Raw genomic sequence first — 17,645 nt, 5'->3', positions numbered from 1 at the left:
CCCGTCACATCGAATGTTTAGATACTAATTAGAAGTATTAAACGTAGACTATTTACAAAACTGATTACATAAGTGGAGGCTAAACGGCGAGACGAATCTATTAAGCCTAATTAGTCCATGATTTGACAATGTGTTGCTACAGTAAACATTTGCTAATGATGGATTAATTAGGATTAATAGATTCGTCTCGCCATTTAGCCTCCACTTATGTAATGGGTTTTGTAAATAATCTATATTTAATACCCCTAATTAGTATCTAAATATTCGATGTGACACATGCTAAAAATAAGCAAAAGGAACAAACGCCACCAGAAGAGTTTTCTCCTTCCAAGGAAGCAAAGCAAGGCCCAACCCAACCCAATCCAGCAGAACCCCCAAGCCATGCGTGTCGCCGCGGCGGCGGCGGCGGCGGCGGGGGCCCTCCGCCCGACGGCCGCCACCTTCCTCCTCTTCTCCCCGCCGCGCCAGCACCGCCGTCCCACCCTACACCTCCCCTTCGCCCGCCGGCGCCGCCACTCCTACTCCTCCACCGCCACGGTCGCTGACCCGACGCCGACGCTGGAGGACTCCGGCGGTGCCAGAGGGGAAGCCGAAGGCAAGGCCACCCGCCGCCGCCGCGCCCGCGAGTCCCCCGAGGGTCTCCTCCGCCACCAGCTCGACATGTGCTCCCGCAACGCCGACCTCACCACCGCGCTCCGCCTCTACGACGCCGCCCTCTCCCCGGACTCCCCCGTCCCGCTCTCCCTCCACCACTACAACTGCCTGCTCTACCTCTGCTCCAACGCCGCCGCCTCCGACCCCGAAAGCTCCGCCGCCCCCGCCCAGCGGGGCTTCGACATCTTCGCCAGGATGGAGGCCGACGGCGTTCAGCCCAATGAGGCCACCCTCACCAGCGTCGCGCGCCTCGCCGCCGCCACGCGCGACCCCGCCATGGCCTTCTCCGTCGTCCGCCGCATGGCCGCTGCGGGCACCCCGCCGCGCCTCCGCACCTACGGCCCGGCCCTCTTCGCGTACTGCGACGCCAAAGACGCCGACGGGGCCGGGCAGGTCGAGGCCCACATGGACGCCTCTGGCGTCGTGCCCGAGGAGCCCGAGCTCGCCGCGCTGCTCCGCGTCAACGCGGACAAGGGCAGGGCCGATGAGGTGTACAGGCTACTGCACAGGACGCGCGCCCTCGTCAGGCAGGTCTGCGACACCACCGCCCAGGTTGTCGAGGCCTGGTTCCGGTCGGACGCCGCGTCGGAGGCGGGGGTGGACAAGTGGGATCCCAGCCAGGTCAGGGAGGGCGTCGTCAAGGGCGGCGGCGGCTGGCATGGCCAGGGATGGCTTGGCAAGGGGCAATGGAGCGTTGGCCGGAGCGAGATGGACAAGGAAGGGACATGCCAACGCTGCGGGGAGAGGCTTGTCTGCATAGACATTGATCCATCCGAGACTGACAACTTTGCAAATTCCCTCACCGAACTGGCCATCAAGCGCGAGGTCAGGGAGGATTTCCTCGGCTTTCAGGTCAGTCTCCAATCCATTCTCTTCTTTCTCCTCTACCATTCGCAACATATACTCCTCCAGTTCCAACTTTGTAAGCTTGTCTTTCTAACTGAGGGCGGCCTCGTCTCTGCAGAGCTGGCTACGTCGCCATGGACCATTTGATGCTGTTATAGATGCCGCCAATGTCGGCCTTTACAATAGTAAAGCTTTCAGTTTTTCCCAGGTACGAGCATTTTTGTTCAGCCAAGCAGTGTAAAGCTATGATCCCATCCCTCTTGACACAAAGGCAGGCAGACGGACAGAGCTAATGCTGTCAATCTTGGATCACTCTCTCCTTGCAGGTGAACTCTGTTGTAAATGCTATACAGAGAGTAACTAAATCAAAGAAGTTGCCGCTGATCATTTTGCATAGGAGCCGTGTAAATGGTGGTCCTGCGAAAGCTCCGTTCAACCAGAAGATTCTAGAGGGTTGGAGGAATGCTGGAGCTCTGTATGCTACCCCTCCTGGTTCCAATGATGATTGGTGAGCCCCCTTTTTTTTCCTTTCTCTTCAACAGCAGTAAATTCATACTGTTGAGCTGGATCATGTACCGAAAGATTGTAGGGAGTGGATCATACTGTTGACGGTGTTATTTAGGTTATGCTAATGTTTCCTTTCCCGGTTTGAAGGATAAGTTCCATATATTGCTTTAGCGCATAATTGCCACATCAGCAAATCATTTCTTCCCCTTCTGCTGCAGGTATTGGCTGTATGCGGCTGTCAGTTGCCGATCGTTGCTTGTTACAAATGATGAGATGCGAGACCACTTGTTTCAACTGCTTGGTACTGGTTTTTTCCCCAGGTGGAAAGAGAAACACCAGGTTTGTTTTTGCGCAGAACTCCGGCATGAAGTATGTACCTCCTAGAACTGATGTTGCTCCACTTTAAGAGCAAACTGATGTTGCTCCACTTTAGTAGTAACTCCAGGAGGCTGCTAATCTTACCCCAATACCTTTTTTATGGAAAAAGAAGAAAAAACGAACTCCAACAGTCCACCAAACCTTCCCTAATTTTTTCACGACGCTAAAAAACAGCCTGTCACCGCGTATATTTTAGCATTGGCGTTCCTCCCCCAATCCTGATTCCCGCACGCCCGCGCGTCCCTTCCGATGGGCCCAATACGATAACGTGGGCTGTTTTGAAATATTGGGGGCTATTTATTAGCGTATCCTGTGGATTGATATGTTTTGGGTGGAAATTTTTTTAGGAGAACCCCAATACATAGTTTTGGGGAAGATTTTTTTGGGGTACTCTTGGAGTTGCTTTAAGAAGCACAAAAAGGCCTGCTCATAAGGCCCTGTTCGTTCAAACGGATTAAAGTTTAGTCCAGTTTAGTCCCGTCAGATCAAATGTTTAGATACTAATTAGGAGTATTAAACATAGATTATTTACAAAACCCATTGCATAGATGGAGGCTAAATAGCGAGACAAATCTATTAAGCTTGATTAGTCCATGATTTGAAAATGTGCTGCTACAGTACCCATCTGCTAATGATGGATTAATTATGCTTAATAGATTCATCTCGCCGTTTAGCCTCCATCTGTGTAATTAGTTTTATAATTCACTCATATTTAATCCTCCTAATTAGCCTTCGAATATTTGATGTGACACGGACTAAACTATAGCTCAAGAAACCAAACACCCCCTAAATCGTGCACCAGTGCTGAGGCCAAGTCATAAGTGAACCTTTTGTACTCCTAACTCCTAAGACTCTGAATCTTGTGCTCTCGTTTTTCCTTCCCTGTCAAAGTTTCAATGTGAATGACCTATGCAACTCTATGCAGGTCAGGCTTACTTTCTCAGGACGTGGCCCGACTCTTCACTTACCGCCTCCTTATTCAATTGTTATTCAGGTGGTGAATCTGAACATGAACAAAATATATCTATCTTCGTCCGGCACCAATCATGCATGAAAATATAAACTGAGCAGCGCAGTAAACGTTATTACCATTCATGTGATGTAGGAATCTGAAGATGGAACCTGGCATGTACCAACAACAACTGGTGATGATATTGAAAAGCCGCGGCAGTGGATCTGCTCCACAAGAAAATCTTCCAAGTAGACGGGATTTCATAATAACCAGCTGTGCATATGCGGAAGTAGTCAAATGCTGAAATTGAGCTTTGAACAGAACAAATAGATGCACGGCATCCATATGGAACCGGGATATATAAGAACTTGAGATCATTATGATTGGTGATTCATGATTTGCCTTGGTCCCTGACTGTCGATTCATGTTTTGGGCTACCAGTAATTTCCTTTTTGCAAGTTTCATTGATTGAGGGTGTGTTTGGTTTGGTTGTATCATTTGATTCATATATGAAGTGGTTCGAAATAATAATGATTTTTTTAGTGAATTGTACCAACTCATCTAGGATGAGGCCATCCTATTTAATATATTATTATTCTACTAATTAGAGGAACCGTATCGTAAAAATAAATTGGTTGAACCATCCTATCCAGGATCATTCATGCATGTAACCAAACACACCCTAATTATCCAGGATCATTCATGCATGCAACCAAATACACCTAATTTTTCATGGATGCAAGCTAAGCTGTAGTGGTGATTCGTTCGTTTCCAAATAAAAAAATATATGGACTGGGCCTTCAGCCGTAGGCTGGCCTTGTGTCGTGGCAGGCCCACCACACGAGCGAGCCTGTTGCATGTCGGGACGGATTAGGCCCAGAAGTTGGTTGCTGGGCACCACCTGAGTGCAAATTCTTTGTTTTGTTAGCTAGTATATGGTTGCAGTCAAGAATAGTAGTATATGATTTTTGCCGGTAGCAATAAAAGAGACATGGTTGGCTCCACTGGAGTGGATCGTGGAACATCAATCACATTTAGCAGCTGGAACTGAACCATCACATGTATTTCCTTCTTGTGTCCCCGTTTATGGCAATCAGTTAAGAAAAATCCACATGATTGCTGATCACCCTTGTCAGGAAGAAGTAATCCTTTTGTATTTTGTTTGGTTCAGGTGAGGTAGGAGCCCTTGTGGATGTTGGGGTACTGAGGAAGTGAGGAGGTTGGTTGTCAAAGCAAAATAAGAGGTGTAATTGCTGCTGGTGCTGGTAAGAGTTTTGTGACCTATCACAAAAGACACTAATTTTTGCAGGGAACTGTAATCTTATCTCAGTTATCATATCTGATTTTTGGCATTCGTGCAATGCAACGGTCCCTGTTGGTGCGAGGGATGCGGTTGTTTTGGTGTTTGCTGACTGAGCCATGACCTGACCCGTGCCGTCGGCAAGGATTATATGGCAAGGCAAGTTGATCACCATGCTTGCTTGATCCACGTAGCAATCTCAGATCTCTTCACCAGCTTCATCGTAGACCACACCTTAATGCCTCTGTCTACTTTCTACTACTGGACCTGGTTCTTATTACAAGTCTTCCTGCCTCACCTGCATCAAGAACAAAACATTCTTCCCTAAGGCCTTGTTCGGTTGCCATGGATCAAATCCCTAGGTGGAACTTATCCAGGAAGCTAGGGTTTGCCTGGACCATCCATGCAGGCTTTCTGTCCTTCTCAATTAACGACAGCACCCAGTGCTACAGACAGTCCATTGCTCAATGGTGAACACGTACAAGAGATAAGATCATGATGTGCAGCACAAGACCAAGTGAGATCTGAAGCACGAGTGAGTAACTATCACCGAACCAAGTCTACAAACAGATTATTCTAGATGATTCCGTAGTAAACTGGAAAAGATAGATCTAATGATAACTAACAAAGAAAAGAGAAAAAACTGTCAACGCATTAGAATGACACTTTGACAGATCACAAGTCCCATTGTTATTTCAATCCAGCCAGCTTCTTCTTTATCCTCAGCTGAAAAGGAAAAATTTGAAAAAAAAGGAGAACACATTAGATATAAGAATCAATAAAAATTTTGTTCTAAAGTGTGTCCTGACAATAGCTAACAGCAGAAAATTTTATGTCACTCAAAGCAATCTCCAACAAAAATCTGAATTGACAATAGTTCACATCTTAGCCGATGATAGATTAAAATGTTGCACATATGCAAAAGCTAACCGCCCATTACCGTTCAGATATCATAGCCTAAAGCCACCAACGGGCCTAAATTGTTGTACTGCAAATTAAAGTTGCTACTAACAGGCAACAGCTTAGAGCCAGAATGATTTTCATTCTGTTCAGGCTCCTGCAATGATAACTAGTGACTTTAGTTATCTACTATATCACACAGGTAGTTACGTGAAGCAATCAATCAAATGATTCCACCAAAATTATCAACGTACGCAAGTAATAAGTGTTAGATTGTTAGAATAGGAACTTTGTTTCACAACATGTCAGGATGAAGGTCAAATAGCCACTAAGCTATTCGTACTAACAATAGAAAATAAATTCATGTTACTGTCCAACACAAGAAAGAAATATCCAGGCATTTTTCCAACATGGAAATGTGCCTTCATCTCTGGCCACTGATGAAATTATCCATGGATGGACAGGGCAAACAAACAAGATGGCTACAATGAGACCTTGGAACAGTAGTTCAAGAGGCCTCAAATTAAACGAATAGCATTATTGTAGTATCATGTAGCACCAATAGCTTACCTCTAAAATTCCATGTGAGTTAAATCCTGAATTGTGTTACTACACCCCCCAGTCGCGTCGGATGGCGGTGCGGCTGGCGGGGACGAAGGCGTCTCAAGTGCGGTCGGGACGGCGCTCGGCTCCGACCCGGCCTCCACCGCTTGAACAGGATTGGCGACGCCTTCTTGGCCCACGCTCGCAGCCTCCACGGAGCGGCGAGCCTCCATCACCCACTGCGCAGTGGTCTGCTCAACGACCACTTGCGCGTGCGGCACCAAGCTCTGCCCCAGCTTTTGGATCTCGTTCGCGCTCCACCCGCTGGCGTACCGTCCGCAGATGGCCTTGAAGTCCAGGTCGGGGTAGTGGGTCACCACCAACATTAGCACCCCCGATACCGCGTAGAACACGCTGTCAGAGATGAGCGCCCGAACCTCGTCCGGGATCTCCGCGAGCTGGACGGCAGGCGCGCTGGTGCTCAAGCCCGACCCGAACACCTCAGCGACCACCATTTGCGCCACGTTGCGGAGTTGGTTGAGCTCTTTCTCATAAGCGGTTAGCTCTTCCAGGGACCAGGCCACCGCCTCTGCACTCCGACCACCCGCCGCTCGGGCCGCCTCTAAGTCCGACTCCAGTGCTGCATGGGACGCCAAGTCAATAAAAACGGGTACAACCGCAACTCAAGCTTCCAAGACGGAGAAACTTACCCTCCTTTGCGGCATCGGCTGCGCGGCGGCCCTTCTCCGACTGCTCCAGCTCCTGCCGTAGAAGGCCAATCTTTTTACCCAGCTCTGGGTACGAACGACAGAGTCAGGAGCCAGGAAAAAGAAGGATCAAAACAATGACCAAGTGAAGAAAAGAGACATACCGAGGCGGGCGTTTTCACCGATAGCAAGCCCATGCTCTTGCTGGGTCACCTTCTCGCACAGCTGAGCGACTGACTCCGCCGCCTCGAGCAGCTGTCCCCGAAGTGCGACAACCTCCTGCTCCGACGACAACGCCCTCTGCTCCAAGGATGAAGCCTGCTGCTCGACATGCGCTCGAGCCATCCGCTCTGCCTCCAGAGCCTCCTGGCGCTCCCCGGCCGCCGCCTCGGTCTCCGCCAAGCGGGCATGCACCGCGGCAAGCCTCTTCTCGGCAACGGTCGCACGACGCTCCGCCTCGTCGACCCCCGCTACCAGCACCGCCCGGTCCTGGGACTCGCGGCGGGCAGCCTCCAGCTCACGACTGAGCTCATCGAACCGCTGCAAAGCCGCCGCCTCCCGCTCCAGCCGACCGTGCTCCTCCCGGAGGAACTGGGACTTCCGGACCGACATCGTCTCCAAGCCCTACAAGACAAGAGCAGGTGCGCTAAGATGACCATTGAATGCCAAAAAATCGAAGACAAGACCGGGATCACAGAAAGCCTACCTCTGCGACACGGGGCAGGTCGACGGACACGGCCTGATGGGCGAGTTTGACCCTCTCTAGGGCCTCCTTGAGCCTCGCCGCGGTAAGGGCGAGGTCGGACTGCACCGATAGTCCGCTCTGCTCGAGCAGGCCCCAGAGCTCCTGCTCCTTCCCATCGTGGAGCACGAACCGGGCCTTTCCCGGCTCGCCCGGCTGGGGCCACACCAGCTCGCGGTCTGCCCCCGACCTGCCGGAAGATCTGGCTGCCGCAGCGCCAAGCGACGCTAGGATCACCGCCCGCTCCTGGGACGGCGGGACGCCCGGCTGCGCCACCCCGGTGTCCTCCTCGACGTCGGAGAGGATGTCCACCACTGGGATGTTGCAGCTCGCTGGTAACTGCTCTCCCTCCGCCCCGACCACCTCCATCGCGCCACTCCCAGTCCGGCTGGGGAGGTCGCCCGCTCGGGCCTGGGCCTCAACCATCTCGGGGGATGGGTTGGCCTCCACCACTGCGACGGCATCCCCGACCGCAGGCCCTCCGGCCTCCTCCAATCCGGACCAGGCGGGCGAACCATGCGCCCCTCCGCCGGGCGAGGCATGGAGCCTGGCATCCCTTCTCTCTTCCTCCACGCCCGGCCCCGTCGCTGCCACGGGGATCGCCGCCATTACAACCGCCGCCGCGCTCGCAACCCACTGGGGAGAAGTGACCCCCATCAAGGGAGGTCGGGTCGCCACCAGCCTACTCCCCCCTTCGCCTGTCGCGACCGGCTCCAGGCTAGGCCTCCACTCCATGTGCAGGGGAGGTGGGGTGATCCCCGCCCGGACCGGCGGCCGGCCGCTGCAAAAGAAGTACTAAAGCAAGTTAGTCACACCTAAAAACTTAATCATGCGGACAAAGAAAAGCATGATCACATACCCGAACGGAAGAGGCTTGAAGGCCTGGTCGGCCTGCGACGAGCAGACCGGACGATGGACACTCGGGGGGCGTAGCCCGTGCCCCCTCGGGTCAACCAGGGGCTGGGGCGACCCGGCCGACCCCCGACCCGACTGCGGACGGCTATGGCCACCAGCTCGTGGTGAAACCACCGGAGCGGCCTCGGAAGACATCCCGGCGCCCAGGGCTACAAGGGCCAGGGCGGCCTCGAGCTCGGGGGCTTCGCCAGCAGCAACGTTGATGGGGATAGCTTCCATGGCCACAGGCGGGGACGAGGTCTCCACAGGAATCGCCATGGGAAGGGACCCGGGTACAGCAGGCTTGGGGGCTGGCATTGCAACATCAACCATTGAGTCGAGTTCGTCATGCATCAGCGCAGCAACGAGTGATACGTCACCTGTCTCTGCCGCCGGAGCTGGATCTCCCTCCGCCGGTGGAACAGTGGGGTCGGGGGCTACATCCTCAGCCGACGGGGGCGCGAGCTCGACGATGCGCAGAATACTCGGAGTGCGCGTCCTAGTGACCGTCCGCTTCTTCTTCGGTGCAGGTGCCAAATCGGTCTCAAGCCTCATTTTTTTTCTTGATCAGCACTGGTTGATTCGTGGATTCGTGGGATACAACTCACCTCGGTGCTCCCCCAGTGGTGTGAAGGGCGGCGGGGTCTGCAATTTTGCAATGAGTGTCTGTCAAATAATTTTACATTAGGTTCTTGAAAAAACAATGAAAAAGTCAAAGACATGATTCTTGCCAAAGAAGAGCATTCAAAACACCCTATTGAATTCCATTTTACAGGAAAAGACACCGCACAAGTCATTCAGATAGGCGCGATTCTGAATAGTGTTCAGACAGTAGTAGAGATCCGTATATCCATAAATGAGACGAGGGGTCACAATTTAAAATGTGCAACAAGTCTTTTATCAATCTGAATTCTTTACTCTAAAAGTCTAAATATGCATCCAAATATTTGGTCTTGCATCAAATTCTTTAAACAAACATGCACAGGGCTAATACTGCAAATGAATTTATACGAAGAACTGAGCAAAAGGTCTCGGCACGCCGGCGGCGAGATGCTAGTGGCCGGCGTACTGCTTGTTGCATGCCAAGAACAGTTCAGTCCTCTTTGCAATGCAAGAAGAGGAGGAGGAGGAGGCCATGGAGGAGGAGGAGGCAACCTTACCGTAGCGGGCGTTAGGTGCTTTTTCTTCTTGCTCTGTCTCTCCGTCCCTGTGATGGAGAGCAAATGTGAGTGGGGAGAGGAAATGAGAGTGGGAGGAGGAGAGGAAATGGGAGGAGGGCGTCTCTGCGGAGAGGAAATGGGGGTGGGAGGTACGAGCGCTCTCTGACTGCTGTGCAAGCAGGCGGAGCCTCTGTGACTGCTGTGCCAGGTCAGAGGGAGTCTTTGTTTCTTTTTTGACGAGAGAGAAGGAGAGTTGACTGGGCCGGCGGCGAGAAATGCCTTGGTCGGTTCTCCTGCGTCCGCCGCCCGGCCGCACCTCCTCCCTGCTCCGCCGCCAAGCCGGGCAACCTCCGTCCGCCGGGCTCCCCCGCCCGGCTGCCCCCCACGCGGGCGACCCCCTGGCCGCACCTCCACGCCGGGGCGCCCCCTGTCCGGCCTTGCCTCCACGCCCGCGCCCCCGCTGCCGCCAATCCTCCTCCGGACCCCACGTCGCGGCAGGCCTCCTCGTCGATCTTCAGTCCACGCGACACCGGTGAATCCCCACGAATCTCCATGGCTTCTAATCTGTGATTGTGCCTTCCAATTTACCACGCATTTGGATTGGTCTTTTGGATGTTTAATCTCGTGTGTTTTCAATTTTCAACGATTTCGTTTTTTCGGGCGAATAATTTTTCAATGTGTCCAGTTCTTGAGAACCTAATCTGATGAATGAACTAATATGTGTTGTGGATGCCGGGCCTCGTGACACCTCTTGTTTGTGGAAAAACAATGAATGAACGCCTCTTGTTCATGGGTTATTCTCCTGTTCTCCATTGTCAGGATTGTGAAATTGCTTGACAGTTGTTTTGAGTGATGACAATGGTAATTATATCAGACCTAGATAGAACATGAGATGATGTTTCAGATTGAGTCACTTCCTCCGTGCTGAAACTGTCAAAATTGGAAGATAAATTAAATGTCCATGACACATAAGAGATTGCAGTCCAATTCTAGGAGTTTTAGGTTGTGGACTGTGAATATTATCAATACTTCTGTTTCAGTTAACATACGAAACTTATGGGTACTCACCTAGCAGCTTGTTTCTCTATTGTTTCTTTATTATACATATCACATCAGATTATCACCAACTGAATTTTCTCAACATGTCTGAGTGGTGGTCCAAAGTAGTACTGGTTCTTTCATTTCATTCGTTTGTAGCTCGTCTAGCCTGCCCACTCATGTACTAGAATGAACTGTTGTTATGTTACTGAAATGAGCTGTAAGCCTGGGAGTTTGCAGCCCTCTAAATCCATAATATCTTTGTTCTTCTGGAACTTATAATTTTCTGCACCAAGTTGCAGCAATTATGAATAAAAGAAATTTGATGCAAGCTTCTGACAAAGGAGCAATAAGTTTCTGAACAAACGAAGCTGAATAGCTACATTTGTCAACCTGGTCAGAAGCTTAACAAAAGAAGCTGACGTTTCTTTTTATTAGGAACATAGAGCTCCATTTGTCATCCTGATCAGAAGCTTAACCAAATAATCTATCTACTAACATGTTCCTTTTCTCTCCCTGTTCTTGTGGCTGGTTCAAGTTGCTGGGACAGCAAAATTCATCGGGGCATGCCATTTTCTAGCCCATTCCTTGTAGTTATCTCTGCCTTGTGCTGCCTGCTAGGTCTATAATGCCTCCAAATTTCATGAACAGCTCTGTTTCTTAATTATGGTAAGATAAAACATGTCAATGCTTACAATATATCTTTGGTACTTTAAGGACCCCGATGGTTTACTCTATTTATTACCTAATGGTTTCCTAATGATTTTCACTGAAATAAGTATTACTCTCTAACTGTTAAAAAGAAGTATTGCTACCTTCTTTATTTTACCGATCTTTTCATTTTAATTAAACAACATTATCCTGTTACATAGGTGTGGGAAGGTGTTCTTATCTGGACATGTTATCCTGTTCCTGTTAGGTTTTGGACTTGATTTGTGACAATTTCTTCCAGTTAGGTTTTGGACTTGTTTCTGGTTCCTGTCGTGATCACGTAGTTTAACTGTTTCTGGTTTGAACAGTAAGATGCCATGCTGTCCTCCTCACAATTGATTTGTGATGCATGACAATGATGGGAACCATAAGCAATAGTGAAATATATTCATTAAGGGTGCTGTTTGGGTGTTTACATGCGACTTCAGCAATGATTGGAAATATACGGCCTACAGGCAGCCTTGAGCTTTGGAATTTTCATAAGAATGAATTGTAGTTGTGTTTCTGGTGGTTACCGTAGCTGAAGATGCATATCGTGTACCTTGCAGTGGCATACAAGGCTTCAGTTCATATATTTGGTAGTTTGTAACTCTGTATCTTTTGTATATGAGTTATTCTGGTCTAAGTTGACAAACCTGATGTAGTTCCAAAAGGAACTGCATGTAAGGTCATTGAACAATTTGCTTCTCCTGGGATGTTTCACTGTGATTAGTTCTTGTACCTCTTCAGTGATTAGTTCTTGTACTTGCTCTCCCTTTTGCTGAGGCCTGAGGGAGAAGTAAGGCAATGTGTGATTCTTATCTTTATGTTGTTTTACTATGACTTTGCATGTTCTAAAAGCAATGGTGCACCAGGCCATCCACTGATGAGCACGAGGAAAGAACAAAATTATTTGCAAGTTCGGTGAGTTGGTCTATTTTTCTGATTTCCCTCATACATTGCTTCCTGGCTTACTGCCCCCTGCAGCTCTCGGTAGTGCTCCAACATCTTCCATCTGAAAAAGCAATCACTGAAGTAACATATTGTACAGATGTGGTGATCGTTGAATTCTTTCCTAGTGATCGCAATTTGATAAGCCTACATACTAGCAATTGTTGTCTCATGTCACCAGTTGCTTGGTCTATGTCAATCTCGAATCTTGTTATAGGTGATGTGTAAAGAAGAGCGCAATTGAAAACAATTCAAAACTATATGTATACAACTGATGGTTTCTTTTAATTGTGCAGTAGTATGATATAAATCTATATATTTTCCTTTTCTCAGTAGTAGCTTATGCTCTATTTGTCCTGCTATTTACAAACTATAGTCCGGTACCCATTGCCGGATTCAGATTTCTTATCCAACTGTGATAACCCTTTCTGGCTTTTTGTGATTTAGGTGCTCTCTCCTCAGAACTACTGAACAACTTTCGATCTTAAATTCAGTGAGGTATGTCATGCCTGCTTGCTGAGAAATGGAATGCTAAAATATGGAAATATTGGATGCAGGGACAATGCTCAATTCAATGAAATGATTGACAGACCACTGAGTGTGAACCAGTGCCTATACTGAATTTTTATGTTCTGAAACTCATTTTGCTGTCTTCCAGATTGCTTGCTGAGGAACTGATTCCAAGGATTACTTTGATCGGCATGGAGATTTAAAGGAGACTGAAGTTAACCTTATTTCTCTGCAAAATATCAGATTGGATATTGGCACATATGAATCAGGTTGGGCTGTCTGAACCTAGAATACCCTGCCTCTCAGACTCGAGGTATACATTATTGCATATAAGAACAACAATTGCATGATTAACATATTTTCACATGTTGGATTAGACAATGCTCACTATATCATCGCCCACTTTCAATTGTCAAGTGGACAGTGATATTTTGATAATCTGTATTTTTGGATAATTGAATTATGAAGTCTTCCACATAGTAATGATGAAAAATCTTCAGATGTGAGGATTTCAGGTTTAAAAACTTCAAGGTTTAGGCTTTTCTCTTTAAAATAAGTCTTGAGCCTCAATTCATAATATTGGTAAAGTTCAGGGTATGCAGACTCAAAATTCTTGCATCAGAAATTTACTTGACTCGGAATATTTTGTGACTTGTGGTTTAGATCACTATCAGTGAGGGAGTGCAGCCACCCAGTGAGGATATTCTCTGTACATTTCTTTTGTTTCCTCTTCTATCCATAGATATTTTTAGAACATTTGTTAATGCCAATTTAATTGACTGAACTGAACGGTATGAGTATTCTCCCGGGCACTTAGAATTCACTAGGCCAATTAAATAAACAAACTTCATTCCGTGCCTAAATGGCTTGCTTTAATCTATTGGTTTGATTTTTGGCAGCTATAACATGGCAATGTCGGAGCTCCTTTTAGCTGCACTGCCTGGCCATCAATCTTGCTGATTGCCTTTCTCTATTGCCGTAGGAGGAGACTGGTGCAGAGAGCCATAGAGCCTCCAACTCACCATGAAGGTTTGTTGCATAGGTTTCTCGCATCGGTGCATTATTGTGTTTTGCTTCACTAAGTTATTTGCATAAAAATTTAGCGCTAATAGCCCCTTTTTATTTGAAGCTCCATCACTGGGTGCAATCTCAGTATTATCCCATATACACCCTCCCCTCTTTATATCACTAACTATAAATCAAGTTTGTTTAGAAATTTATTTTTTAATTGGCACTTTGGCAGCAGAACGTTTAGTTTTTGAATATTTTGTTGCCATTCTTAATCACACGGTATTCAATATGCTGCACTGTAACCATGTTATCATGTTTCATAGGGAAGAAATGGTTTTAAGAGAACTTTCCCAGGATGTTGTAACTTCGATTCAATACATTGGAGTGCCTCCATGAAATGGTATCTCCAGCTTGCCTAATTTTCGTTTGGTATTGATATCTTAATTGATTCTACTAATTCTCAGTGTTATGCTTGACTTATATATCTTGCTTAATTTTTTTGGAAGCAACGTGGTATGCAATCGTAATGCATACATTAACTGGAAAACATTGTTGATAGAGTTCAGCCAGGATCTCCTCATATTGGGGTAGGTAACATTGTTGGATTAGCTGTAGTGTATTCATTTATTCTCACTGTATTTTCATCACCTTTGTAATCTCTAAATTTTCAATTAATTAGATTAATCAGGGGAGCTGCATGCTTATGTTTATATATCCTCTGCTTCTGCGGTGTATAGATAGTTTTTATTTTTCTACGGTGAAATGCTGCATTCCCGTTTTAATCGAGATTGACGATTTGGCTTTGTCACCCCCTGATGTGGAAGTGCCCTATCTCTTTTTTGTTCTTTTGAACTATGCATTTCTTTTATGAAGTCATGTGCTACTTGCATACAAGGTCATTTTAGAATCTTGTATTACATTTTGTTCATGTGCTACTTGCATTTTGTTCATGTGTTTGTTCAGGTATTACATACAAGGTGGATCTTGTATTGGATTAGAATCTGCTATCTTGTCCGATACACAAACATGGACTCATCTTTTGACTGGCTCCATCTTCTTAATAATAAAATTTCTTCTATGATTATCAAAGAGAAAATATGGACTCTAATAGTGAACTAATCAGAAAAAAAATATATGTATTGTCCTAACCCTGATAGAATGAGTGGGAAAACCTGCATTATTGATTATAGGATGTTGGGACAGGGTACCGGTGGCCACCGGCCATAGTGACAAAAGAGCGGCACTTAGCAGGATGAGGATGGGTGGACCATGGAACAAAGATGATCGCATAATAGGAACAATGAGAGGAAGAAGATGATCAAGTTAGACTAAAAGGCATGTGTATAGGCAAGCTTACTATATTTAAGAAAATAGCTTTTTTTTTCATCCACCAAGAGTGAACAATTGCATCAACGATGCTCTAGCTAATAATGTAATAAACAATTGTATCAATTAGCATCAAAATAGCATGTTGTTAGGATCAACATCACAGTACCCATGCTTCGTGTATCACGTTGAAAATCTTTTGCCGCCCGTAGCAATTGTATCAGAATGTTTTCAAATGGGAATATAACCGTGCGAACGTTATTGCAAATGATACTGGCGGGTAAAACTAGCTCTAAAACACCGTTACATATTCCCACTGACATAAAACATTATCTTAGCAAAGATATAAGATAGATTTGGTTGGCCTTTGATGCTGTGGCGTACCTAACTTTGATTCGGTGACTATATTTTTGGATTAAATACTTATTTAATATTTATGCTTATTTTTAAAATTATCGTTGTCTTTGTTGTTTTATAATTCGTGTACTGCAATATAAATGGTTTGCTGCACCGATCTGTACGTTCAAGCAATTTACCCTCGAAATAGTAATCTGTACAGAGTTGGAGATGGAAAAACAGATTAAAACAGTTTACATGAATGATGCGTATTATGATACAGGTGCAAGAAAATTGCACAGGAACTGGAGTCGCGTTATCCTTATTTGGGCAGGCCAGCCAATAGAGGCTGGCCACATGTCAGCGGTGCTCCCGTGGCTGGAGGCCTCTCAAGCTGTCGTCAGCCTTCCACAGCCACAAGCCGAAGCGGCGGCCACGTCCCTATCCTCCCCTCTCTCCCTCCCTGGCACGGGCAGCAGCACCACCAGAAAGAAGTTGCTTTGCTTGGAACAGAGAGCCAATTGCCATGGGGGGGCCTTGCTGGTAGCTCCTGCATCATCCCCCCAGGTAGCCTCATGATATGCATGCCAGATTTCATCGTCGTCATCTGAAAAGCTCTCATCAATGGCGGCGCGCGGCGGCGCGCTGTGCTTCTCCTCCTCGTCCGGCGCCGCCGCCGTTACGAGCAGCAGGCCGAGCAGGAGGACAGGTGGCTGCAGGCCGGAACCGCCGCGGTTCTTGGTCGTCAGCTGCGACACCAGGACAGCGGACGTCTACTCCTCCCTGGTAAGAATCAATGCAAGATTCAAGAACCGACCGACTGAATTGGCCGCCTGATGTACATATATATTCAGGCCGCGAAGCTACTGGGGCCTCCCACGACCTTCAACGCGGCGAAGCTCAAGGTGGAGTTCACCGGGGAGGATCTGCAGCTGCGGGGCAAGAACAAGAAGCAGCCATTCCCCAGAGCCTACACTCTGACCCACTGCGACTTCACGGCCAATCTGACGCTCGCCGTGACGGGGCCAATGAGCAGCGAGCAGCTGCGGAGTTGGCAGTCGACGCTGCAGAGGGACGACGTGGTGGCCGAGTGGAAGGAGGCGGCCGGCGGGGAGATGACGACGACGCTGCACGTGCATTGCTTCGTCAGCGGCGCCAACCTCCTGCAGGAGCTGGCGGCGGGATTCAGATACTACGTCTTCTGCAAGGAGCTACCGCTGGTACGTCGTCTTCTTTCTTCCTCCCAAGCTGGGATTGGGAATGGCGGGAGCTCATCATCGATCGATTTACTCAGGTCCTCAAGGCGGTGGTTCACGGCGACGCTGCGCTGTTCGCTGAGCGGCCGGAGCTGATGGATGCCAAGGTGTGGGTGCACTTCCACTCCAGCTCGCGCAAGTACAACCGGATAGAGTGTTGGGGTCCGCTCAGGGAGGCCACGAAGAGGAACCTGCAGCTGGATCTGGATGGGCGGCTGGACGAACTGCAGAGCGCAATCACCAGGAGGCGACGCAAGTGGGCGAGCCCGGAGACAATCTTCAACGCCCTCGTCGCACTTCTCCTATGATAACAAATAGATGGAGCAACTGATCGATGAGCATTTGCGTCTTGTGTTCATACATTACAAGCAACACCAAGGATCTGGAAGGATTGGGAAAGGGTGTTCATTCTTTGCTCTGGCTGATGGATGAATTCGATCACCAGCAGATAATTAAACTGGCATGCATGCATTCTTCCTATGATCGATGTACCATACCAAAAGTGAAGATAATTTTCCCTGTGATGATGCAGTTTAGAATTGGTTGCAGCTTGAACCATGAATTTTGGGTAGATCGATGAGCTAGCTGCTTCGTTTGAGCCATGCCTTGCCTTGAGAGGCTGCACATTTCCAGGCGCAAGCTACGTGCGTTGCACATCTTTACCAATCCGTTGTATCGTGGATGGATGGAAGGAGGGAGGGACAGGCAGGCACGAATGCCGTTGCGAGTTCAAACCTCTTGCGCTCCTCTCCTCCCGGCCTCTAGAGAAGCAGTAGCAGTTGCAGGCAGGGGGCCAGCCATGCGGTGCGCGTAAAAAGCTAGCCAGCCACGCACGCTTTTCACCTACATGAACGATGATCGATTGGTTCCCAAAAAGTGAAGTGGATGGAATTGCCTTTTCTTTACAGACTGACCTGAAAAACTTTGACAACGGATAACCTCCC

At 48.2% G+C, this 17,645-nt stretch overlaps 3 protein-coding genes and 1 long non-coding RNA gene across 10 annotated transcripts; 2 read left to right on the top strand and 2 right to left on the bottom strand.

Annotated features, from left to right (window-relative positions):
* Positions 1 to 345: 345 nt before the first annotated feature.
* Positions 346 to 3,746, top strand: LOC117848455 (proteinaceous RNase P 1, chloroplastic/mitochondrial). 2 transcript variants are annotated; one of them, XM_072292479.1, is made up of 6 exons: positions 346 to 1,506; positions 1,619 to 1,708; positions 1,827 to 2,008; positions 2,226 to 2,346; positions 3,316 to 3,379; positions 3,491 to 3,746. In XM_072292479.1, exons 1-6 carry the CDS (start codon positions 382 to 384, stop codon positions 3,496 to 3,498), a joined length of 1,590 nt encoding a protein of 529 aa, XP_072148580.1. In that variant the 5' UTR covers positions 346 to 381; the 3' UTR covers positions 3,499 to 3,746. The 2 variants fall into 2 exon arrangements, with proteins under 2 accessions (XP_072148580.1, XP_034585765.1); XM_034729874.2 differs by having other exon boundaries at positions 348 to 1,506; positions 3,311 to 3,379.
* Positions 3,747 to 5,172: 1,426 nt separating this feature from the next.
* On the bottom strand, positions 5,173 to 8,384 carry LOC117847945 (uncharacterized). Its single transcript, XM_034729249.2, has 5 exons — positions 7,494 to 8,384; positions 6,952 to 7,411; positions 6,791 to 6,874; positions 6,108 to 6,720; positions 5,173 to 5,363 (listed from the first exon to the last, which is right to left on the bottom strand). Exons 1-4 carry the CDS (start codon positions 8,262 to 8,264, stop codon positions 6,110 to 6,112), a joined length of 1,926 nt encoding a protein of 641 aa, XP_034585140.2. The 5' UTR covers positions 8,265 to 8,384; the 3' UTR covers positions 5,173 to 5,363; positions 6,108 to 6,109.
* A 58-nt stretch (positions 8,385 to 8,442) lies between these two features.
* LOC140222316 (uncharacterized) lies at positions 8,443 to 9,770 on the bottom strand. Its single transcript, XR_011897689.1, has 3 exons — positions 9,584 to 9,770; positions 8,804 to 9,068; positions 8,443 to 8,734 (listed from the first exon to the last, which is right to left on the bottom strand). It is a non-coding gene; the product is annotated as an uncharacterized lncRNA (long non-coding RNA).
* Positions 9,771 to 9,805: 35 nt separating this feature from the next.
* On the top strand, positions 9,806 to 17,256 carry LOC117848464 (protein STAY-GREEN LIKE, chloroplastic). 6 transcript variants are annotated; one of them, XM_072292480.1, is made up of 9 exons: positions 9,806 to 10,115; positions 12,173 to 12,235; positions 12,710 to 12,760; positions 12,921 to 13,801; positions 14,107 to 14,183; positions 14,290 to 14,370; positions 15,729 to 16,231; positions 16,300 to 16,665; positions 16,740 to 17,256. In XM_072292480.1, exons 7-9 carry the CDS (start codon positions 16,070 to 16,072, stop codon positions 17,007 to 17,009), a joined length of 798 nt encoding a protein of 265 aa, XP_072148581.1. In that variant the 5' UTR covers positions 9,806 to 10,115; positions 12,173 to 12,235; positions 12,710 to 12,760; positions 12,921 to 13,801; positions 14,107 to 14,183; positions 14,290 to 14,370; positions 15,729 to 16,069; the 3' UTR covers positions 17,010 to 17,256. The 6 variants fall into 6 exon arrangements, with proteins under 6 accessions (XP_072148581.1, XP_072148585.1, XP_072148583.1 ...); XM_072292484.1 differs by lacking the exon at positions 9,806 to 10,115 and having other exon boundaries at positions 10,139 to 12,235; positions 12,921 to 13,041; positions 13,755 to 13,801; XM_072292482.1 differs by lacking the exon at positions 9,806 to 10,115 and having other exon boundaries at positions 10,139 to 12,235; positions 12,921 to 13,041; positions 13,672 to 13,801.
* Positions 17,257 to 17,645: the final 389 nt, after the last annotated feature.

Source organism: Setaria viridis, chromosome 3 (genome assembly GCF_005286985.2).
Source record: "Setaria viridis chromosome 3, Setaria_viridis_v4.0, whole genome shotgun sequence".
In the NCBI taxonomy this organism is placed as follows: Eukaryota; Viridiplantae; Streptophyta; class Magnoliopsida; order Poales; family Poaceae; genus Setaria; species Setaria viridis.
The sequence above is the reverse complement of the archived record's forward strand: the minus strand, read 5'-3'. Positions and strand labels throughout refer to the sequence as shown.

What these genes read in the sequence shown, in the direction of transcription:
- LOC117848455 (XM_034729874.2), top strand. Translation starts at nt 382, where the DNA reads ATGCGTGTCGCCGCGGCGGCGGCGGCGGCGGCGGGGGCCCTCCGCCCG. An exon ending in AAGCTTTCAGTTTTTCCCAG is followed by an intron (nt 1,709 to 1,826) that starts GTACGAGCATTT and finishes CTCTCCTTGCAG; the next exon opens with GTGAACTCTGTTGTAAATGC. An exon ending in GGTGGAAAGAGAAACACCAG is followed by an intron (nt 2,347 to 3,310) that starts GTTTGTTTTTGC and finishes AACTCTATGCAG; the next exon opens with GTCAGGCTTACTTTCTCAGG.
- LOC117848464 (XM_072292480.1), top strand. Translation starts at nt 16,070, where the DNA reads ATGGCGGCGCGCGGCGGCGCGCTGTGCTTCTCCTCCTCGTCCGGCGCC. An exon ending in CGGACGTCTACTCCTCCCTG is followed by an intron (nt 16,232 to 16,299) that starts GTAAGAATCAAT and finishes ATATATATTCAG; the next exon opens with GCCGCGAAGCTACTGGGGCC. An exon ending in TCTGCAAGGAGCTACCGCTG is followed by an intron (nt 16,666 to 16,739) that starts GTACGTCGTCTT and finishes CGATTTACTCAG; the next exon opens with GTCCTCAAGGCGGTGGTTCA.
- LOC117847945 (XM_034729249.2), bottom strand. Translation starts at nt 8,264, where the DNA reads ATGGAGTGGAGGCCTAGCCTGGAGCCGGTCGCGACAGGCGAAGGGGGG. An exon ending in ACCTGCCCCGTGTCGCAGAG is followed by an intron (nt 7,412 to 7,493) that starts GTAGGCTTTCTG and finishes CTTGTCTTGTAG; the next exon opens with GGCTTGGAGACGATGTCGGT. An exon ending in AGCCGATGCCGCAAAGGAGG is followed by an intron (nt 6,721 to 6,790) that starts GTAAGTTTCTCC and finishes CGTCCCATGCAG; the next exon opens with CACTGGAGTCGGACTTAGAG.